At 49.2% G+C, this 24,002-nt stretch overlaps 2 protein-coding genes across 2 annotated transcripts; one reads left to right on the top strand and one right to left on the bottom strand.

The window, feature by feature from the left end:
* Positions 1 to 231: 231 nt before the first annotated feature.
* SMIM45 (small integral membrane protein 45) lies at positions 232 to 4,409 on the bottom strand. Its single transcript, XM_054080827.1, has 3 exons — positions 4,048 to 4,409; positions 1,540 to 1,615; positions 232 to 1,038 (listed from the first exon to the last, which is right to left on the bottom strand). Exons 1-3 carry the CDS (start codon positions 4,252 to 4,254, stop codon positions 830 to 832), a joined length of 492 nt encoding a protein of 163 aa, XP_053936802.1. The 5' UTR covers positions 4,255 to 4,409; the 3' UTR covers positions 232 to 829.
* Positions 4,410 to 13,236: 8,827 nt separating this feature from the next.
* CENPM (centromere protein M) lies at positions 13,237 to 23,471 on the top strand. Its single transcript, XM_054056859.1, has 6 exons — positions 13,237 to 13,369; positions 14,123 to 14,202; positions 18,483 to 18,581; positions 19,596 to 19,675; positions 21,664 to 21,755; positions 22,474 to 23,471. Exons 1-6 carry the CDS (start codon positions 13,310 to 13,312, stop codon positions 22,597 to 22,599), a joined length of 537 nt encoding a protein of 178 aa, XP_053912834.1. The 5' UTR covers positions 13,237 to 13,309; the 3' UTR covers positions 22,600 to 23,471.
* Positions 23,472 to 24,002: the final 531 nt, after the last annotated feature.

Genomic DNA, 24,002 nt, shown 5'->3' with positions numbered 1-24,002 from the left:
AGTTACCTCCCAGACTATTCCACCTCACTCTGCCGCAGAGGAGCAGGTCAGGCAGATCCAGAAAGGCTTGTGTGATAATTCTGGAAGTACTCTTTCATGGAGAGCTGCAGAATGTTCTCAGCTTGACACAGGACTTGGACATACCTCTTTAGTAAAGACCTTTAATTTTAATGTGGAACATCTGAAATGGGTGGATAGGTGGATGTGTGTTCTCCATTTCCCAAACAGACATATAGAAGTGGTGTACCTTTAGCAAGGATAAAGGCATTCTGTTTCTGGGGCTTTCTGATCCCTTGACCCCTCTGCACAGAACTTCAACAAGCTTACCAGCCCAGTGCCAAGGGTGGGTTCTGTGAAGAGCTCAGCTGAAGCAATGCTCTGTATTGAAATCCCATTTATCTCCCCCCAGATATCCTCTGAAATTAAACAGACTGGGTTAGACTGTGACTAGGAGTAAAAGACTCTGTATCCCTCTACAAGCCTGGTACCCCTGTAGAGATCTTTCTTTCTGAGGGTCACATCAAGATGCCAAGCAGCTCAAACTCAAGTGGTTAACAAGGGGCCTTTCATTTGAGTGATTCATCAGTCTTGGCCATAGGGAGGAGCAGAAGTCCTTGGTTAGGTAAAGGGCTGTGAGCATGTGGGAAGCCCCAAGTCTACAGTGCCACACAAACCTTGCATAACAAGCAAAAGAGCAGAAAGGTGAGTGGTGAGTACGAGGTCCGGATCAGCGAAGAGAGAAGTGATAGGGAAGGACTGTCATCCTGACTAAGGCTTGTGGACTGCTGCTCACCCAGGATTGACTCTTCTGGACTCCACAGGTAGCGTATCAGACCTCTGGCACCCCGAATGCCAGGTTGTCCCGAATCATCAGTGTCTTCCGAAGATCTCTTTCCACAATTGGCCTCTGTGTTCGCCACTTATGGGCTTCCTGGAGTCCTGGCTCGAAGTAGTAAATGCAAGCTCCAAAGCCCACCAGGATGAGAATGGAGATCATCAGATACACCGGCACAAACCAATCCAAGAAGTGGGGCATGGCTGCCAGAGAAAAGAGGAGAAAGCTCATGTAGTGGGAGCACCCACAAGACATCTCCACCGAGCTTCATCATGGGACACCTGCCTCATCAGCAGTGCCCTGCTTCCCTGCACCCCTTCTCACAGCGCTGCTGCGCCCCGGTTTGCACTTGATTGCACACCAAGGCACCTCAGCCTTCAGGAGACAACAATCCCTTTGGCTCATCGCTAGGACCCTCTCACTGAGCAGCAGTCCTGCTCCATCCCTACAGAAGGGGGCAAGCCTGCACACCCCCAGCCCTGCTGCCAGCTGTTAAAGGTGGGCAGTGGGTAAATACAGCTGCTTCTTATCTCCTGCTTGGGTGAAACTCGGCTGCCACTTCCCCTGATCCTTCACATCACCTTTGAATTTCCATCCTGAGTTGGTCTGGCTTGAGGCTGAGCCTCCTCTTGCTGCATCCCTATTTAGTGTGTGCGTTCCCTATCCCCCCTGCCGTCACCCACTGGGCAGTGGGAGCCACTTACCTGGGATGGCTGATCTGCCTTGCCAGGAGCCTCTCGCCACCAGGGCACAAGGTGACAAGTCCAGAGCAGCGTCGCCCTGGGGAACACAAAACAATGCACTGCACGATTGCTGTCAACATGATGCTAAAAGTGAGCAGCAGGAAGGATCAAACATCTCCCAGCCCAGACGTTAGGGATGAAGTTTCTGGAGGGACAGACAGATGAAGTCCTAGCATGACAACCTGCTGGTGCCCTGGCCCACCCCCTCCCCAACTGTATGGCCCCACTGATGCCGTGCTCAGGGCATACACCCCGACTTGGGGCCATTTAAAAGCTGTAATGGTACTGTGTTTGTGCCCAGATCTTATTCCCTTTCTTTGAGAGGGTGGGAGCAACCCACATTGTAACTCAGAGCAGTGCCCAACTTGTTTAGCTCCCAGCTGCCCATTCTTACCAAAACACCTGCTAGCGTATGGGTCATGCAGGGGTAGAAACAGGCATCAAGAAGCATTCCCTACAAGAGTCACAGCTACAGCCTACCCCAGGTGTCAGGGCTGCTGGGTTTTGAGCAGTGAGCATGCTGCTTGTCACAGGCTTCAGTAGATAAAAAAGAGGACTCTTACGCTTGGGAAAGGGTGACAGTGCCAGGCTCAGGCACCAAATGCAGTCCCAAAGCATGGCTTTCCAAAACCTTTACTTCTCAGTGGGGGTGATGAAACTGCCCTTGACTTCAATGGGGATGGAGTTAAGGCAAAGCTGAGCCTTCATCAAGCTCCTGATTTTCCAGATGCCTGAAAGATGCCACCTGAAACCATCCCCCAAGTCATGCCTGTGCCACTACCCATGTGTCCCCAGGCTTCCTTCCATCGCAGGGGGGTTTGAACTGGATGATCTTTAAGGTCCCTTCCAACCCAAACTATTCTATGGTTCTATGATTCTATGAGACTGGGTGGCTAAGCGTCTGCTACCATTTGGCCAGGAGCAAAGAGGCAGTCTGAGCACTGCTCCTGCCTCTTCATGGCTGCCTCTGCCTTCCTCAGGTGACTAACTCAGGAGGAAAGCCCTCACCCTGGCCTGCAAAAACATCACAGACTTGTGGTGGGGTACAGAGATTCCACTGTGGGTTTTCCCTTCCTCAGCTTACACTGAGGTGCTAAGGAAGGACTTCAGCACAAACTCCCAGCCCTGACAGGAGTCAGGTCTAAGGCTCAGGTCTGGCTCTGCAAAAGTAGCTCCTCTGTTCCCTGCTGCTGCTGTGTGAAGGACAAAAACACCCCCTGAACAGCTCCAGCTGCTGCCTCAGCCAGGCTGGGAGGCCAAGGCTGCTGCAAACCCCTTCTCTGGAGGTGTCCCAGCAACAGATACCAGTCCCTGGCTGGTGACAGCAACGGGCAGGGTTAGGGAGCCTGGTAAGGCGAGTTTGGCTTGGATATCCTTTGCCTGAGGCTACGGGAGGAAAGCCAACAACCTCATTTTCTTCTCTGATCATCGGCTTTCCAAACCTGGGAGTGAAGCTGCCATCCAAAAATATCGCAATAAAAAGCAGCCCTACAGACTTCCCCATTTATCCTTCCAGAGTGACTACCAGAGCCAGCACTTCCCAGCTCCTTGCCAGCAACCTATTTGGTCTATTTGCTATGCAGCCCTCACCTCATGCCACATCCTCCCACTGCCTGCCTGTCCCTGCCCCCCCCCAAAGGTCCTCGCTGGCCTAGACAAGCACCAGGCAAGGTGTCAGAGCTCCCACCCCAGTCTCTGCAGGGCTGGCCCAGCAAAGCAATTGCTCTTGTCAGGTGGGTGAGCAGATTTGGGCTGCATATGCTGAAAGAGGGAGTTTCATTTGGGAAGACATCAGCTTTCCAGAGCAGCTCTGCAGATATTAAAATGGTCTTATCCCTTGCTGGACCGGTTGATCTCAGCACCCTGTTTTGCAGTGGAACATCCATGTCCTCCGAGAGGTACAAAAGAGCCCTGGGTCTTTTAGCCAAGACAGCATCTCATAGAGGTAAGCTGACTGACTCTCTTTAAACTCATGCTGCATGTGTCACCTGAGCACTCTCTTTCAATGTCACCCCTGGATCCCTTGTACTGCCTCCGGCTGCACCCTGAGATGCCATGGAGACACTTGTGATGGGTGCCCTGGGGGGCAAGCTTCAAGTGATAGGGCAGAAACTGCTGGGGGAGTGCTGGAACAGGGATGGGGAGTCTGCAGGAGATGCAGACATGCAGTGGTGAGCGGGCATGATGTTAGCAAGGCAGGAGCGGTGCCCATGCAGAGTGCCAGGACGCAGGTGACTTTGGGCACAAAACCGTCCCTGTGCGTATGGTCAGGAGCATAAACTGGGTTGCAGCATGACCAACCACAGGCTCACCCTGACCACAGAAGATCCCCCCCAGGATGGGGCACCCCGAGGAAGCTTGCAGCTGGGGGTAAGGAGCTGCTGACAGCTGGGGCCCCAGACACAACCCCATTTCCATACATTGCATCCCCACAAGCACCCACTATCTGCCCTGCAACATGCCACCTACCTCCTTCCACTGGTCCAGGGCAATGGGATGAGGCTGCTCCCTCTGGCATCTGCTGGAGTGTGGCTGGGATGAATCAGGCTCTTTTCCCAGCCAGGCAGTGCCAGGGAGAAGGGACCCTGATCTGGGAAAGCACGACAACAGTGAGAAGTGACAGGCGCAGGGCGGGAGGGAAGGATGGCGGGAGCAGCCAAGAGCTGGCGGGAGCATGCAGAGATGACATGCAGCCGGCAGCGTGGCCTCATTTCCTAGCAGGGCTCCTGGGGGCTTCCCTCATCGCCCCCCTGTCAGTGTCAGCCCCTCTCCAGCCTCCCCAGGGCACCCCACCATTGCTTTCCCCCGGAGGAGGGACCATCTGCAACCAATTGCATCCCTTTGCAGGGGGGGAATTTTAGCAGCAGTTGTTATGGCAACGGGCCTCTGGAGCTCACCCGCACATGGTACCCGCGTGACAGCCACAGAAAAGGCAGCTGAGGGATGCTCTCCCAGCTGAGGGATGCTCTCCCTCCTACTGTATGGGCTGGCACCAGAGCACCTGCTCTCCGCTGGGCTGAGAAGGAAGGATGGGGCTAGAGAGGAGGAGAAATGCTGAAGGAGATGTATGTGAGCTCAAACTGATGGAGATTTATGGGATTTTAAAGCTCCACATTTACCACTGTGCCAAATCCAAGCTCCGGGGTCTGATGGCTTGTCGGCAGTGGGATGGAGGCAGAGAGAGGGAGGAAGGGAAGGGGAGAGAAGTTAGTACTCCCTTTAGGGTTTCTATGCAGAAATAAAAGGATCAACACTTTGACTAAAAGTATTTTACAGCAGAAAACAGAAAAAAATATTGCTGCCTGAAGTAGTATTTTTGCTTTCAGTGAAAAACCTCATTCTCTGAATCCATACCTGGCTCTGTCATTGCTGCTGCTGGCAAGAGTGGTTTGGCTAAAATATTTCAGCTTTTCAGCATAACAGAAATAGGAACAACCAACTTGGTTTTGGTTTTCTGGTTGTTTGGGGTTGTTTTTTTGTTTTTTTTGCACACAGGGAAATTTTCACCATGACCCAGAAGTCATTTAATGCAGAAAAGTTTTAACAAACTCAAACAACTGGCTCCAGCCCCAAGAGCTGCCTGCTCTCCTGCCTGTGCTCTCCAGCCCTACCCACATAGTTTCTGACACCTACAGCCCTGCAGGTGTGCCACGAAGGCGGCTGTAAAGATTTACAGGGCTGATATTATCCACCAAACTCTCTGAGCTCCGACTTTGTACCCTCTACATGCTTATGCCTCAGGAGCCATGAAGTGTGAGTTTTGGCTTCCCAGTAGATTGTGGTTCAGGCACAAATGGGTTCATCCCCTCCTCAAGCCAATGTGGATGGTGACATAGCCCACATGGCTTGCTGACTCCAAAGATAATGCACTCAGGCTGTCTGTCGCCTGGTTTGCACTGGCGTTTCATCCATCAGTGCAGAGATGGGACTGTGCTAGAAGCCGTGGAAGCTGGCCAGCATACTGCTTTATTTCCTCCTCATCCTCCTTTTGGCCCCCTGAGCCCCTCTCCTGCTTGATGTAACTTCATACCAGCTTAGAAGCATTGAGTATAGGCTTGTGATCCCCTCGTACCCAGCAGGTTATCTGCACGGAGGATCAGATCCGTTGGGATTAGCTCCTTCTCGGTTTGCTCCAGCAAGGTGGGCACTCCACATGATTGCCATGCTCCTCCAGAGAGAAGCCTGCAGTCATGCATTAATTTTAACATCACTGAAGTTCAGCTATGATACTCACCTTGACCACCCGTGCAGTAACTGCTTCACTAATCCCACTGCAGAGGAAGGAAAACACAAGCCTCAGGGTTTTGACTGTCTGAAAGAGAAACATGTGGTTTGGACAAACACTATTTTAAAAAAAATTACTTCAAAAAGATATTGCTTATTGTGTTCTCAGAGCAAACGCGAAGAGCAGGCAAAGACGCGGTACATTTAAGAGGGCAGAAGGGAAACCGCTTTCCAGGTATGCAAAGACAATGAGAGGGACATCAGTAGTGGTCAGCACAAGGAAGGAGATTCCTCATTTCTCCAGGACACTGGTCCATGCTGGAGCTACAGCTCATCCACCTGAGCGTCCTTGAGGACATCATGCTAAAACATGTAAGATCTTCTCCATCCCCAGCCAACCATCTCAGCTCTCTATCATAGCTCATCCAAGGGGGACACCAGATCCTGTGTGTGTCCATTGGTCTGCAGCTTCTCCCTAGGTTGAAGCTCGGGTGCAATGCTAGCATGCAGTTCATGCAGCCAAAATGCCAGAACAGCAGTAGTTTTGTTTCATTTCCCCCCCCCCCGGCTCACTTCCCTGCTATGTGAGCACTGAGGAGGGCATGGCGAAGAGCAGGGATCACCTTTTTCCGCAGCCACCACCACAATGGTGGGCTTGTGTAAGTCACAATGCATCAGCCTTACTTGCTTCAAGCAGAAACTCCACCAGATGAGTTTGAAACATCCCTTGAAGCAGCAGAAAATGAGCTGAGGCAGCTGCTTGTTGCCTGTGTCAGGGCTCTCAGGTGCTGTCACGTTCTTTGGTTTCCAACAAGAGCTGTGGCGTCGAGACAGCTCCAAGCACTGATGTGCCATGTAGAGCTCTAACTGCACGGATGTGCTTCAGCTGTGGTTCAGCTTTCAGTATGAATAAGGCTGCTGTGTGCCACGCAGCTTCTTCCAGGTATAAGCACAAGCCTATCCTGCTCAGTGCCTGGGGGCTTCCAGCTCCTTCATCCTGGCTTGGAGGAAGCCCCTGAGTGTGTGTGCACACATGAGCCTCCTGAAGCCATTCCCCCAGATACCTGCCCACCATCAAGCCTCCGACTCCCTGTGTTTCTCTGGGCAGCCCCAATTCACCAGGTCAGGTTTGACATGGGAGGGCCACCCAGCCAGAGCTTCCTGACAGATCCTTCTCAGACAAAAGCCCTGGCTGGAGAAAGAGGAGATGGTTGGGCAACATCAGGCACACACTTCCTATTTGTAACATGCCCATAAATCACAGCAAGAAGGACATACTGAGCTCTGCTTAATCCCAAACCTGATTGTTATTCCCGATTTTCCTGACAAGTTTCCTCACTGTTCTTTAGTGTCCCTGAGGCTTTTGTCAGCACCTTCTGAGATGATCAGACGCAAGTCTCTGCCTGTCTTAAAGTCAATAATAATTCCTCAAATATGACTGTCCCAAGGCTGGTAGAGGCATGCATAAATGGACGTTATCAAACTAGCTTCCCTCAGGGTCTGCAGTAGAGGGCAAAACTCCAGCAAGAGTCACAGAAATACTTCCCTGCTCAGCTGCTGAAGGTGAGGAAGTTGCTGCAGGATCCAGAAGGCACCCTGGATATGTGGCAGGACATCAGTCGGATACTCCGGTGGGAAAGCAGAATAACCTGCCTTCTGGGTGATACTGCAGCTTCAGACAAGAAAACCCATTTAAGAATCTTTGCTGAGTTGACCAAAATGCTAAGGAAATGTGTATGGAGAGTTTTGAAAAGCAGCAGAATGGAAAAAGCTGACTTACTTTGGGTCTAACAATAGCTGCAGAGAGCTTTTGCCAAAGGAAGATGAAGTTGCCAGCAACATATGTGGAAATGCCATTATTTTCCCTAATATTTTGCACTTGCTGTAAATTATATAATTTTTGTCTATTAGCGAGAGAACAAATGTAATCAAATACACATGAGTTTGTACTCTGTGTCCTTCCTGTGCAGCACTGAACAAACTCAGCCCAGAGCCAGCAACACATAGTTAGGCGACATCTCACAAAACTCATGCTGAACAGGGCTGAGATGAAGCCACAACTGTCAGGAGGTCTGGGACTGGGTGCTGAGACAACTGAGACCACGCTGGGGTCAGCACTGCTCCTGAGACCATTTCTAAAGCCTGTCTCCATTGCTCCTCTGTCTGCCTGGGGAGAACCGAGAGAGAAATCAGAAAGAAAATATCTTGAAATTCAGAAAATTGGCCAAGGATATCCAAGGGCAATATGTGTGCTATAATATTCTTTTGTAGTGACCAGTGCTGTGCTGCTATAGGAGCAACTGCACCATTCCCAGGGAGCACCGGTCTTGGCCAGGCCAAGTCTCACTGATGCTAATTGCCTTCATTGGCAGCACCAAAGCATCTTCACAGGGGCTACATTACGTTTCCACTATTTTTTGAATTGTTTGTGCTCCCAGAACAATGTACAGTGACCCAAAGAGAAAAATCAGGAGATGTCCCCTTCTGTATCACGCCCTGCTCTAGCCCCTTCTGCCTGTGCTGAGGCCAGTGCACCAACATTCCTGCTTCAGCTCTCCTGCACTGCTTGGAATTGGAGATCGAGTCATTATTCCTGCTTTGCAAACTGGACAAGGAGCAGAGAGAGATGGAACAGCCTGATACAGTCACACAGTAATATGTAAAATACACTGCAACATCCAACACCCAACTGTGTCTCATCCTCCTCTCCTTGCTGAGCTACAGATGAACTGCAGGCATATTGCCAGCCTGAGTCTCTACCTCCATATGCCATCCTCTACCATGAAAACCAGTTTTTACTTGCTACCCTTTGACATGAGGTCTGTTTCACACCCCTTGGACCATGGCTATATGGCCAACAAGGGTGCAGGGCCACAACTCTGTTCACCCCTCTCGTTCCCCACAGAGCTGAGCTTATTTTGCAGGCTTTGCATCCCCCTGTGGAGTGTCCCTGCCTGTGTTTCAAAGAGGAAGGAGAGCAAAGTGAATCTGCCTGGCAGAGCTCTCCCTGTCAGCTGTCATGCAACAGCTTTGCATCCCAGGAGAAAATCGGCTCTGCAAAAGCCTGGACTTTCAGGCAGAGACAGTCAGCACTACCACTGCTCACCTCCAAGTTACCCTCAGGTGAGATGTGCACCCAATGGTCCTTTGTTAGTTAGGGGCTAAGGGGGAGTTGCTACCCTGGTGAAAGGGTACAGTGAAAGTGAGGCAAGCAGAGGAGTGAACGGGGCAAATCGTTGTCCCCATAGGACATCTCCTCTGCCATGGAGGTTAGCACTGTAAGGAGAAGTCTGCCATGGAACAGTCAAAAAGCCTGCTGGGGACATGGAAGAATAACCATGAGATTGGTGGTAGCTCATCTAGACATGCTGAACATCAACAGACACTGGTATTGAGATAATTGCAAAAGTGACAATGAACATGTCTCTAACTAGACACTGAAGCCACTCAAGTCCTTCTGTGGGGACAGAAAGCAAGCATGGGGTAGTAGCAGGGGGTAGAAAGAGGATAAACACATTTTAGGTGGGTACCAAAGCTTTTCTCATATTTTCACACCCTCAGCAGCCCAAAAGGAGCATTGTCTCAATTGTTCTTTATGCACCCCCAGCCTGGGAGCTGGCGCTTGTTATTTATCACATCTGTCTGCCTCCCATCTTTAGGATGCATCTGCCCTGGATTCGTCCTCCCTTCCCCCGACAAACTCAACAACAACCAGAAATATCCTGTAATCTCTTCTGCTTCACCTGTAATTTGTCTCATGCTGGCAATGAGCAGAACCGTCTGCCTTTGTCAAGATCAAAAAAGCCACAGCAGCCATGTGATGTCAGCTTACATTAAACTCCCCTTCCCTCCCCTCCACCTCCTTTCTCTGGCTTGCCGCAGGGGGGGAGATGGATCTTTGTCCTTCTCTGGCCTTCTTCCTCCACCCTGGCACACCTCCCGCCATTGAGATCTGCCCTGGTTGAAGGGGCAGGGAAAACCAGCCCCAGCCAGTGGCTGAGGAGTCCTGGACCCCCCTCTACACCAATCTGGAGCCAAACCTGGGAAGCAAGAGATCCAGCAAGGTGGACCATAAGCCTCAAGGGACATTGGACCTCCGAGAGCGTTACATCACTGCACATCATCCTCCTGCTCTGACCTTGGAGGGAGGAAAGCTCACCCTTCCTCTTGTAACTGCAGTGCTTCTGCGTGGCTCCTTCCTGCCTGTTTGAGGGACAGGGGATCGCCAGGCTGAGTGGAGGCTGACTAGGCAGGGGAGTGGGGAGAAAATGCCTGGGAAGGGGTAGGATAGAGGCTGGGGTTGCTGGAGCTGCCGTGAGAGCTCATCCAGAATAACTTGGTGTGCAAAGACAGGCGCTGCTGCTCAACACTGTTACATAAATTGCTTTCCCTCGCTTATTATATCGTCCAATCTGTATGGGATGGAAGCATAGAATCATAGAATATTTTGGGTTGGAAGGGACCTTAAATATCACCTAGTTCCAACCCCCCCTGCCATGGGCATGGACACATCTAACTCTGTAAACAAATATTAGTTCACATTATGCACCGCAACGTACAGAATAGTGGAATTTTACTGGAGCCTTTGGTATTGTTCAGACTTGAGCAAACTAACAGACACCATCTCATCATAAGGAACAGGACAGCCTGGCTCTGGAAATACACACTTTCCTTCCTGGGAGCTTGGGTCAGTCCATAGCAGAATCATAGAATCACTGAGGTTGGAAAAGACCTCTAAAATCATCACATCCAACCATCAGCCCAACACCACCGTGCCAACTAAAACATGTCCCAGAGTGCCATGTCTACATGGTTTTTGAACAACACCACGGAAGGGACTCCACTACTTCCTTGGGCAGCCCTTTCCAATGCTTCACTGCTATGTCAGTAAAGAATTTTTTCTAATAAAATACCCTAAAATACCCATGGACAGCCAAGGTGAGGCCAGCATCCTAACCCTCTTACATGTCTTTGAAACCCTTGAGCATCCCACTCAGTGCCTCTGGCAGGGCTGACCCACAGGATGCTTGGACATCACGGGAATACAGTTAGAATCATAGAATGCTTTGACTTGGAAGAGACCATGAAGGTCATTTTGTCCAATCCCCTGCAGGAGCAGGGACATCTTTAATTTGATCAGGTTGCTTAGAGCCACATCCAACCAGACCATGAATGTTCCCGGGGATGGGGCCTCCCTGGGCAACCTGTTCCAGTTTTTCACCTCCCTCAGCATAAAAAAAATCTTCCTAATATCTAGTCTAAACCTCTCCTCTTTTAGTTTAAAACCATTACCCCTTGTTCTATTGCTATAGACCCTGCTAAATTTTTTTTCCTCCTCTTTCTTACAAGCCCCTTTTAAGTATTGAAAGGCTGCAATAAGGTCTCCTCAGAGTCTTCTCTTCTCCAGGCTGAACAACCCCAACTTTCTCAGCCTGTCCTCATGGAAGGTGCTCCAGCCTCTTGATCATCTTTGTGGCCGCCTCTGGACTCACTCCAACAGATCCATGTCCTGCCTGTGCTGAGGACTCCACAACTGAGCACAACACTCCAGGTGGGGTTTTATGAGAGCAGAGTAGAGGGGCAGAATCATCTCCCCTGATCTGACGTGGACAGGCTGGAGAGGGTTCAAGGAAGGGCCACCAAGATGATCAGAGAACTGGAAAACCTTCAATACAAAGTAAGGCTGAGTGAGAGAACTGGGTTTGTTCAGCCTTGAGAGGAGAAGGCTTAGGGGAGACCTTACTACCATGTACCAATACATAATGGGTGTCTACCACAAGGATGGAGACTTCCTTTTTAGAAGGAGTCACATGGAAAAGACAAGGGATAATGGGTATAAGTTACTCCTGGAGAGATTCCAGTTGGATGCAGAAGACAAATTTTCACCATGAGAAGAGTTAAAACATTGCAACAATCACCCCAGAGAAGCTGTGGATTCCTTTATGCTAGATGCTTTTAAGGCTTATCTGGACAGGGTGCTGGGCCATTTCATTTAAACTAGAGATCACCTAAGAGGTTGGATCCCTGAGGTCCCTCCCAACCTGGCATTCTGTTGATTCTGCTGGCCACAGTTCTTTTGATGCAGCCCAGGACAGGGCTGGCAGTTGTTTGGCAAGGGTTTTACTGTGATAAGCAATAAGCCAGGCTGTGCGGTACCCGGCAGCGAAGGGCAGCGAGGCTGGTGAAGGGGCTGGAGCACAAGCCTTGTGAGGAGTGGCTGAGGGAGCTGGGGTTGTTTAGCCTGGAGAAAAGGGGAGACCTTATCACTGTCTACAACTGCCTGAAAGGAGGTTGTAGAGAGATGGGGGTTGATCTCTTCTCCCAGGTGATGGGATGAGAGGAAATGGCCTCAAATTGCTCCAGGGGAGATTCAGATTGGATATTAGGAAAAATTTCTTCATGGAAAGGGTTCTTGGGCACTGGTGAGGCTGCCCAGGGAGGTGGTGGAGTCTGCATCCCTGGGGGTGTTTAAAAACCGGATAGACAAGGTGCTCAGTAGAGGACAGGCATGGTTGGACTCGACGATCTCAAAGTTCTCTCCCAACGAAGCAGTCCCGTCATTCCGTGATCATAGAATCACAGAATCACAGAATCACAGAATCACAGAATAGTTTGGGTTGGAAGGGACCCCAAAATTCACCCAGTTCCAACCCCTCTAGTTTCAACATCTCCCACTAGACCAGGCTGCCCAAGGCCCCATCCAACCTGGCCTTGAACACCTCCAGGGATGGGGCAGCCACAGCTTCCCTGGGCAACCTGTGCCAGTGCCTCACCACTCTCATCGTGAAGAAATTCTTTCCTATGTCAAGCCTAAATCTGCCCCTCTCCAGTTTATACCCATTGCCCCTCGTCCTATGCCTACAAGCCTTTATGAACAGTCTCTCCACGGTTTTCTTGTAGCCCCTTCAGGTACTGGAAGGTCGCTATAAGGTCTCCTTGGAGCCTTCTCTTCTGCAGGCTGAACAACCCCAACTCAGCCTGTCTTTGTATAGAAGGTGCTCCAGCCCTCTCATCATCCTTGTAGCTCTCCTCTGGACCCGTTCCAACAGCTCCATATCCTTCTTATGTTAAGGATTCCAGAACTGGACGCAATACTCCAGGTCGGGTCTCACCAGAGAGGAATAGAGGGGCAGAATCGCCTCCCTCTCCCTGCTGGCCACGCTTCTTTAGACGCAGCCCAGGATACGGTTTGGCCTTCTGGGCTGCGAGCGCACACTGCCGGCTCATGTCGACCTTCTCATCCACCAGCACCTCCAGGTCCTTCTCTGCATAACCCCCTGCACACCCTCTACCGCTGCAGCCCCCCACCACGGCACCGCCTTGGGCTTGGACCCTCCCCCTTCAGGCCACGCCCCCGCCCACAGGCCACGCCCCACACCCAAAGCGAGCCCTTCAGACCACGCCCCCACGTCTTTCAGGCCACTCCCCCCGCACCCTTGAGGCCCCGCCTCCACCGTGCGCGCCGGCGCGGGGCGTGTCCGCGGTTTGAATCGCGGCGGTGGCGGGGATGGCGGACCGGCTGCCGCCCCTCCGCGGGCTCCCGGAGCAAAACACCGGCATCTTCCTGGTAGGTCCCGTGTCGCCCCCATCCCACATCCTGCAACCCCACCCCCCAGTGCCCTCCCGCATCGCCGCCGCTGCGCGGGCGTGCCTGGCGACAACGGCCGGGGGGGGTTGGAGCCTCGCCTGCCTTATGCAAATGTAACCCCGAATGGGCAGTCGTATGCAAATGAGACTCCCGGGTTCCCCTCTCCTCCTACCCCTCCCGAACGGAGATTGGCCGCCTGGCTGCCATATGCAAATACAGCCCCCGAATGGGCTGCAATATGCAAAGTAGCAGCCGGTTGGCCCCGCCTCCCACGCGGAGATTGGTCACCGGCCTGCAATATGCAAATACAGTCCTCCAATAGGCTGCCTGGCTGAGATATGCAAATACAGCTCCTATCCTTGCGGGGGTTGAGGCCATATGTCTGCCTGCCTGCCATATGCAAATAAGGCCACTGGGCTGGCCTCGCTCTGCCCGCGGGCATAGGCTGCCTGCCTGCCATATGCAAATGAGGCTACTGTGTGACCTCTTGCAAGGGCCGCTGGGCTGCGATATGCAAATACACTCCCCCTCCCTGTGCTGGCCACGCCCCCGGGCGGGTATTGGCCGTCAGGCTGCGATATGCAAATGTACCCCTTGGTTGGCCACGCCCCTGGAGCGGTGATTGGCCGCCGTGCCCCGTATGTAAATGCAGCCGGAGTGCTCCGTGCCCGTTCCCGCGCACCCTCCCTGCCTGGCGCGTTATGACCGCGGTCTTCCCGCCTCTCCCCGCAGCTCGTGGGTTCAGATGAGGACATGCAGCAGAAGCTGGCGGAGACGATCCTCCAGGCGAAGAAGAGCTTCACTATCAGGATGTGAGTGGTGCCAAGGATGGGGTGGTACCCCCTGTTTGGGCGATGGAGCCAAAAAGTTTCTGCCTCAGAAATGCACCGACAAAAAGTTGTTCTGCAAGTGTAGCGTCGTAGCTTGGACCGCAGAGCCTTCATTTCAAAGGAGGAGTTTGCCCTTGTCAGCCACTGTCAGCCAATACCCCCAGATCCTTCTCCGTCAGGCAGCTTTCCAGCCACTCTTGGGCATGGTTAGAAAAAAGGGGGGAAATGGTCCCTGTGTTCACTGTGAGCACACAACTGCTCCTCTCGTGTTGCACACGTGCTTGATTAATCAATGGCAAGGGTCCGGAGAAGCACAGGGATCTTCTTCTCCTGGGAGACAGGGATAGACAGGAGTTGAGACATCCTAGGACAACGTGGGACAAGTGCAATGCTTGCAACTGCTTGAAACCTGGAGGAAGAAATGACTTGTTATAAGTCGCTAACCTATTATTATGTATAGATCTTCATAGAATCGTAGAATGGTTTGAGTTGGAAGGGACCTTAAAGATCATCCAGTTCCAACCCCCTTGCTGTGGGCAGGGATCATAGAATCACCAGTCTGGAAAAGACCTCTGAGATCATAGAGTCCAATCATACCTATCTGCCACTAAACCATATCCCTGAGCACCTCATCTACCTGTCTTTTAAACACCTCTAGGAATGGGGACTCCACCACCTCCCTGGGCAGCCTCTGCCAGTGCCCAATGAGCCTTTCTGTGAAAATTTTTTTCCTAGTGTCCAAACTGAACCTCCCCTGGCGCAGCTTGAGGCCATTCCCCCTTGTCCTATCACCTGTCACTTGGGAGAAGAGAGCAACACCCTCCTCTCTACAACCTCCTTTCAGGCAGTTGTAGGCAGCGATGATGTCTCCCCTCAGCCTCCTCTTCTCAAGGCTAAACAACCCCAGCTCCCTCAGCCACTTCTCGTAAGACTTGTTCTCCAGCCCCTTTGCCAGGTTCCTTGCTCTTCTCTGGACACATTCCAGGACCTCAATGTCTTTCTTATAGTGAGGCGCCCAAAACTGAACACAGTACTCGAGGTGCAGCCTCACTCGTGCCGAGTACAGGGGCATGATCACCTCCCTGGTCCTGCTGGCCATGTCGTTTCTGATACAAGCCAAGATGCCATTGGCCTTCTTGGCCACCCGGACACACTGTTGGCTCACATTCAGCAACTGACAAAGAATACCCCCAGGTCCTTCTCTGCCAGGCAGCTTTCCAGCTACTCTTCCCCAAGCCTGCAGTGGTCTCAGCCCATCGATCCAGCCTGTTCAGATCCCTCTGCAGAACCTCCCTTACCCTCAAGTAGATCAACACTTCCTCCCAACTTAGTGTTATCTGCAAACTTGCAAGGGGTGCGTTCAATGCCTTCATCCAGGTCATTGATAAGGATATTGAACAGGACTGGACCCAGCACCGAGCCCCGGGGGACACCAGTTGTGACCGGCCTCCAGCTAGATTTAGCTCCATTTACCACAACTCTTCAGGCCCGGCCATCCAGCCATTTTTCCACTCAGGAGTGGGTGCTCTTGTTTAGTGGCAGCCACTGAGCAGAATGCTGTGAGAAACTGTCAGAGGCTTTACTGAAGTCCAGGTAGACCACGTTCACAGCCGCTCGCTCCCTCATTCAATAAGCTGCCCAAGGCTTTTTGTGTTTTTAGAACTAAAATATAGGATTAGTTTGAATAATATCTTTTAGCCAGCCTGTGCCTGGATACTTACGCTTAAGTAAGGACTTTTGGCAAGGCTGCAATTAGAAAGAATGGGAAAGAATGTGACTGTATTTAATTAAGCCAGATAACAGGGATGGGTGCGATGATAAGAGAAAGAAGAAAAAGCTTTGACCAGGTGCAATCTTGAAGAGGTGCCCAAGGAGTCTTGAGACCATGTGCGAGACAGGGAGTTGAGAAGTTCAGTTGTGAGGGAGACCTACGGCCTCCATCCAGAGACCCCTGAAGGAGACCCTCAGAGGGCTGAGCACATGTGCCAAGGGAGGAAACTTACGTAAATAAGTTCAGAGAACTGATTATAATAGACACACCTAATCCAGGAAAAATAATGAATATGTAATGTGTTTCCCAGAATCTATATGGATATGTATATTTAACCAGTATAAAAATCATGTAACCAGCCTCAATAGTTGCTCGCACATTAGGTGGAGCAATCCTCTGTATGCCTGAAGTCTCATTAAAGGATACCATACTTAATAATCAAATTGGCATTGATTATTGAGTCTGGCTTCTCATGGCATCAAAACAAACAGGATCTCCTGAAATAGGTCCGTTACTTTTGGTTCTCTTCATAGCCGTTTTCTGGTTTGTATGCATGCATGTGCTTTTCCTCCTCGAGCTATTAAGATGCATTTGGAATTTTAACGTTAGCCGCATGACAAGTCCTGTCTTAAAAGCTTGATTAACTAACTTTTTATGATATAATGTCCTTGACAGTTCTTTTGCCAAGACCAAATCTGTTTAGTCAGCTCTTCAGAAGGTGTTTGTGTTATTTTGCTGCTGTAATCCAGGCTATGCAGCGAAGGCAAACTGGAGTTAATGCTCTACCAGATAGTTAGAGTGACTGTACTGCGCTGGTCGCGGCATCTTAAGATGTTTGTGCTAACTAATAGTAAATTAATTACCCAGTTGTCTATGCAAATCCTGCAGCCTATGCTGAGCTGTGGAGTGCCATAAGTAGATGGGTACTGGTACTGGTACTACAGACCAAGATTAAATTCCTGCTGATATACTTAGGTAAGCAGAAGCCTGTGAGGAAGAAGCTTTCTGTTACAGGTTTTTTGCCCACTGTGTTTCAGGAATATACATATTACAAAGAAATGTGGGATCTTGTCTGGCAGGTCTACCTGCCAGGTACAGCTGTTGGGAGAACTGCAGGGCTGGGTTTTTAGTGTCTGTTACCACTGGGGGGGGAAGGGCTCCTGCAGCGCATATCTGGGGGCTGCTGACATCATCCAGTGATGTTGGGTTAAATATAGTAGAACTGCAAATCATGGAGGTGTTCCGACCCTTTTTTCCCCCCCTAGACTGAGATCTGATACTTCCTTTTCATGTCAGTTTCTCCCAAAATTTCGCCTCAAATGTATAAGCTTGTTTGTGTTGCAATGTGTCTTTCAAGCACATTTTGCTTGTATTTATGGTAATTTCAGAATGTTTTGCTTAAATTGTACCTTTCTTATTTATAGGAAACAAAACACCTTGATTTGGAGACTGGCAAACAAAGCCGCAAACTGCATGCGATTAGTAGAAAGGGATGTGTACCGTTGTCTGTGGCTGCTGTAGAAAACTGTTTAGTCCTTAAGATTTAGTTGCTAAAACTAATTTTCTCCAAGGAGACTAAAATCAGTATTTCTCTCTTGGCTTCCACAGGGGAAGTGGATTGTGAGAGAATTCTGGAATTTTTGTCCAATCTATCCATATGATCTTCCAAAAATATGGTGCTGATAATATTCTTCCCTGTGGAAGGCCCAGATATGCACTACTGAAACCTTCTTTTTTTTTTTCGTAGTGGGAAGAGGTACAAAAAATCCCCACTCTGTAATTCTTCTTCCAAGGGCCGTATCAGCAGTGATGGTGTTGTCTAGGACACCTAAACTAACCTAGTAACTCCAGTCACAGTGAAAGGGATAAAAAGGCGGATAATGGTACATCAGAAACTCTTTCTGGCTTATAACTATAGCATTAAGTCATAGAATCCTGGAATGGTTTGGGTTGGAAGGGACCTTAAAGATCATCCAGTTCTACTAGTGATGAATTTCTGGTTTAAAGTTTTGTGAATACAGCACAACTTTCTGTGACACGGACACCTGAGACTGCAGCTTCTGCTGTGTGAGTGTACGAGCAGTATTTCTGGAGTGTGACAGGGAAGCACTGATGCATTTTAACTAAACTTGACAGCAAAATATATTTTATTACAGCACTGGGATTCGCTTTGTTAGGATGCTGCTTAACCATTACCTAAAATGACTGCCATACAGATCTGCAGGGAGAAAAGGCTTCTCTAAGTCTTGTTGTGCTCTAATACGCTTCCCATTATAAAACACCTTGTCTAGCAAGTATCGTGGCTGTCAGCAACTGTGAGTGGGCTTGAGATATGAGAATACCACTTAAAGAATCACAGTATCTCTTCAGTGCCCACGTATTTGGTAATTAGCTGGCTTCCTGGTGAACTGAAATGGTTATGTGGTTAGGATTAAGTGGACGTTACCTTGCCAAGCTCTTTGGTTAAACCGGCACATTTATCATTTTTCAGACACCTTGCTACATCCCTCCCTTTACCTTCAGACAGCGATCGCCTTCCGCCCAAGATAGATCTGATTGTGTTTATGATTGACATCAAGAACAAATACAGGTAAAAGAAGGGCAAAATATGAGGTGGGAAATATTCTTCCTTGGATAGATGGCTAAATCTATACCTTTTTTACTGTGTCCGAATCACTGAATTGTGGATTTCAAACCCAAGACTGGCTGTCGTGGAACTGCTTGATGATACGTACAGTGGTTTTCTGGCCTCTGGCAATGGCTTGAGCCCAAACCACTCTGTCCAATAATGTGCCTGTTATGTGCTAAGCTGTTATAGCTGAGCAGGCAGAATTTATTCCTGGATCCAGACATGGGATGATACAAACTGAACTTTAGAAAGATGCTGTCCATGAAATTAGATGGAAACGATGGTGGTGCTGTTCTCTATTATGCAGATGGCTGATGTGCGCTGGGCAGTGGTACCTAATCACCACCCAGTTGCTGCCTTTGTCTCCAGGTCACCGATACAGCTGGTCAAGAGGGATCAGCACTCTGGATGTCTCTAGGCAAAAGAGAAAGATCTGCTGGCATTGATCCATCTTGTGCTTATCTTTGTAGAAACGATATTTCTGTCCCCAGGCCATAAGTAAAGGCTTGCTAAGGCACAAAAGTCAGCATTTTATTACTTAACTTGTGTCTGATGATCCTGGGCTCTCATTTACCAAAAATGACAGGCCCAGCTGCATACTTGCAGCACAGATGGTGCTGCAGAAATGTGTGGGCTAGCTCTTCTGAAAGAGCTGAAGTACTGAAGTCTTGTTGGATATTAATGAATTTGGATGCTTAGTGTCCGCAAATCATGGAGAGGACACCATTCAAAATAAGTCTAACTGTTGAGTCTTAGGTAGAAAGGATATGTGATGGATTATTAAGTGGCTGTGAGTATTACAGAGGTCCCTGCTGCTGTGCTTTTAGCACAGAGCATAGCTCTGCCAGCTCACGCGTCAGCAGATGTTAACATCACTGGTTTTCTAATTGTGCTTTTGAAAGTCATTCCTTTTGTCCTTACGCTGCCTTTGTTTTATTTCTCTGTCCAAATGGATTGTTTGTGCTTTTCTGATAGCTTGAAGAAAGTTGAAGATTCCCTAGCTTATGTGGATCCCAGCTACTTCTTGGGGAAAGTGTGCTTTCTTGTCACTGGGGGTACGTATGGTATCTGCCGTCTTTCCCTTCTCTGAGCACCACAAGCCATTGTTGCTATCCTTAAAACAGGGCAGTGACTTGTAACAAAACAAAGGAATCCACCAGCTCTATCGAAAGCTTTGTTTAACTTATATCTGAACTCATCTGCCTTTGTTATTGTTTTCTTAGATAAAAAACTGTTCTCTTATCTCATGCTTGCTTTCTCTCTCCTTTTTGTTTTTGCCAGACAGAATTCTCATCTCTGTCTCTAATCTGTGAATATGATTTGTGTTATAGTTTTGTTTTATTGGTTTTTTTTTCCTGTGGCACTGCAGAATTCTGTTCTGTCTTCTCTTGCAGTTCTCTCTTGTTGATAATCTTAGTGAGGAGCACATGATACTGTAGTAATCATAGAGTGGTTTGGGTTGGAAGGGATCTTAAAGATCATCCAGTTCCAACCCTCTTGCCATGGGCGGGAACACCTCCCACCAGACCAGGCTGCTCAAGGCTCCATCCAGCCTGGCCTTGAACACCTCCAGGGCTGGGGCATCTGCAGCTTCCCTGGGCAACCTGTGCCAGTGCTTCACCACTCTTATCATGAAGAATTTCTTCCAAATGTCTCATCTAAATCTTCCCCCTTCCAATTTAAATCCATTTCCCCCTTGTCCTGTCACTCCATGCCCTTATAAAAAGTCCCTCCCATCTTTCCTTTAGCCCCTTCAAGTACTGGAAGGTCGCTATAAGGTCTCCTTGGAGCCTTCTCCAAGCTGCACAACCCCAGCTCTCTCAGCCTGTCCTCATAGCAGAGGTGCCCCAGCCTTCCTCTGGACCCGTTCCAACAGTTCCATATCCTTGTGTTGGGGATTCCAGAATTGGACACAGTGCTCAGGTGGGGCCTCACAAGAGTGGAGTAGAGGGGCAGAATCACTTCCCTCGCCCTGCTGGCCATGCTTCTTTTGATGCAGCTCAGGATACGGTTGGCCTTCTGGGCTGTGAGCACACATTGCCGGTTCGTGTTGAGCTTCTCATCAACCAGCACCCCCAAGTCTTTCTCTGCAGGGCTGCTCTCAATCACTTTGTCCTCCAGCCTGTATTGAAATCACAGGTCGTCCTGACTCTTGCACTTGGCCTCACTGAACCTCATGAGGTTCTCACAGCCCTACTTCTCCAGCGTGTCCAGGTCCCTCTGGGTTACATCCCATCCTTCTGGTGTGACAACTGTACCACTCAGCTTGGTGTCATCTGCACATTTGCTGATAGTGCACTCGATCTTGCTATCTGTATCATTGATGGAGATATTAAACAGCACCAGTCCCAGTATGGACCCCCGAGGGACACCACTTGTCACAGAATAAAATGAACCTAAATGAATGAGCTACTAAAAAATTAGATACAGTTTTAAGACGTGACTGGTATTCCTGCTATGTGCTGTCTGAGTCTTGTGTTTTTAATCCTCCTCCCGAAAAAAACTGGAGAAGGTGCTTTGCTGCATACCCTCCCTGCTTCAGCTCTGAGGAAGTGGAGGGGCCAGCCTGTGCTACTCATTGTTGGAACAGAGGTGCCATCTCATTGGAATCTGAGGGTCAAGAGGCCTAGTTCTGGGGTGGAAAAGAGTCTTGGCATTGTCTTGTTCTATTGCTCTCCTAATGAGGTGAATTCCTTGGAGACATTACCCTATGATACCACCTGAGCAAGGAGGGCTCCTGATTAATGAGTCAAAGATTCTTTTCCTGCTGATAGTGTACTGACCCCTTATCCAAAATGTTAATGTTACAGTACTCAGTAATGTGGCGATACTATTCCTGCTCTCAGTGTTATGAACAACTTCAGTGCTAGTTCTGTTGTGAATTTTGTACCATTCCGTTTGTGCTGCTCGCTGTTGCCTTACCTTCTATGGTGCTTTCAAAATTAGCTCTAGCTCGTTTTGTGGATGTGGAATTTCCCGGTACTTTTCTTCCCTGGATGTTGATTATGGGGCTTGTAATATGTGGGAAAACTTTTTTTTGTAGTTGGCAGAGTGAATTGCTGCAGCATAGAGATGAACGCTGTCTGGAGACTGGGAGAAGTCTACTGCAGTCCCATGCTGTTCTGTGAGCTGGAGGTAAGGTGCTTATTTGGTGTCTGAAGGGATCTCTGAATTCCACTGCTCTCTGATACTTAGGAACACCGTTACATTAGCAATAAATACATGTACATATGCTACTCTCTTGTGTGTCAGAGACTAGACTCTTTCTACAGGACCAGTAGAGGTACAAGAGTCTGACTGTCCTTGAAATGAGTCTTCTAGATTACCTGCTCCTTTCTGTGCTACTTCAAAGCCTCAGGAAGCCAAGTCTAAATTAACAAAGACTCCTCTGATACGCAAAGCCTTGGTACACTTGTTCCTTGAGGCATTTTCTGTTCCTGGGATCCTCTGAGCTGTTATTTGCCATGTGACTCTTGCCCGCGTAATGCTTCCTGTTTGCCAGGCTTTGTTGCTTCACAGACTGTTTTGCCATCTGATACGCTGCTTTTTCCAATTACCTGCTTGGTCTGAAAATCTAGAGGGAGAGCTTGGCATTCAGCGGTAGCGCACTTTTCTGTGTACTCATCATTCCGCCGTCGGAGCCTGCTTCCCTACCAGCAGTTAATGTCTGTGCCTTTGGCAACACCTTCAGGGTTTTCAGCTGACAACGCTGTACCTTCCCTAACAGGGAGGGAGTAAATGGGCCTCTTTGGAATTTTCTGTAGCTAGCTGCTCCGTTTCTTTCTTTTATCACAGCTTAGCACTGCTTTTCTTCTTTTCTATTGATTAAATTATTTCTCTGTTTTGTTTCCAGTTGGAAGCAGTAAGAGTTTCCACTGCTCAGCGACTTGTCCGGATGTTACAGATCTGTGCTGGTCACATACCAGGAGTTTCTGCCTTGTCCTTTAGCTCTTTGATGTGGAACTCTGCTGATGTCTAACTTCTCATTGTGAGAATTCAGCCACATTCATCAGTTTTTTCACTTCAGGCATTGAAGCTGCTGCAGTTGGAATCACATTGGAAAGTTTATTTGCCTGACTTGTCACGACCGCTCCTCCGGAGCTGTTCATAGTTGCTTATCTCTCAAGAAAAGCTTAATTCATGTTCTGTGGATAACGTATAGGTGCTGGGGTGCTTTGCTGGTGGCCAGGAGCTATGTGTTTTACTGAAAGAATATCAGAAGAGCAAGCCACTATCCCAAATACTGCACGTCACAGTTGAATATCTTACTTTCAGTGACCCTGAAGTACAGAGAAGAGGCAGCAGGTTTCTGCTTCCTTGCAGCTGAAACATCGCACCTTGGACTAATGTGAAACCTCACTGCCAGGTTTTGTCTCGCCATCAAGAGAATAATGGGGAAGGAAGGCTGGTTGTCCTGCGGCTTCTAGGTAGGCTGCAACTGACAGCTGATGATCCAGCTGTGTGAGCATCTGCCTGGTGAAGGGCTCAGTATTTCCATGCCTGATACCTCCCTGGGGAGGAAGGAACTAAAGAAGATTATCTAGCACTTTACCTTTTGTTTAGATCTTTACAGAAAAAGGCTGCATCTGTCAAACTCAAGATAACAAGCAACCCTATTCTATCAAGCCCAAGATAACCCTAGCAACCCAGCCTCCAGGCTGACCAGAGATTAAGTACAGCAGACTGGACTACAGCAACATCCTGAAAACCTGTTGTCTCTTGCAAGTTGAGTGTATGTTGTGTAGAATCCCTTAACAGGTTCTTTTCAGCAGTAATTAGTGCCTTGTTCTAACTGCAAGTTGATAGTGTGTTTTGGTGTTCTAAGTTAATAAAATGTATACTATCTAACAATTAGTTGTATGCTCTTCGTTTAGGTGTGTGGCATGGGCTGTAAAACCTACGAATGCTTGCCCCAGTTTGCCCTGGCATTGAGGCTGATTCCTCGCTGGCAGTTTAAACTTCCAGTTAGTTGATGGGCTGCACTCACAGTTTCAGCCACGTGGTGGTGGCAAAAGCTTTCCAAATACAATCCTTCCTGTGTACGGAGTTGAGCTACCTTCCAAACTACAGCGTTTCTTGAAACGCTGGGATGTTTCTTACCTAGAATTGCAAGTCAGGTAGAAATGAGGCCTAGAGAGAATGTGTTAAGCTCCCCTCTGGTTTAATTTACTTAATCCCAAATAGCCTGCTTTAATGTTCCTAGGTGCAGAGCTCTAGCTGCGAGTGCTGTTTCGCTTAGCTTGTTTCTGACATCTGTCTGTGAGCAGGAAAAAGCAGGAAGCAGCACTGCAGGCTTAATCAGCTGTGAGTGTTGGCAGTCCTTGCAAAGACAGCTCAGCAAGGCACAAAGCCTGTATCCTTGCTCAGAGGACACGCAAATCC

The sequence above is a fragment of the Cuculus canorus genome, chromosome 1 (genome assembly GCF_017976375.1).
Source record: "Cuculus canorus isolate bCucCan1 chromosome 1, bCucCan1.pri, whole genome shotgun sequence".
Taxonomy (NCBI): Eukaryota; Metazoa; Chordata; class Aves; order Cuculiformes; family Cuculidae; genus Cuculus; species Cuculus canorus.
Note: the sequence above shows the minus strand (reverse complement) of the source record. Positions and strands in the feature narration are given on the sequence as shown.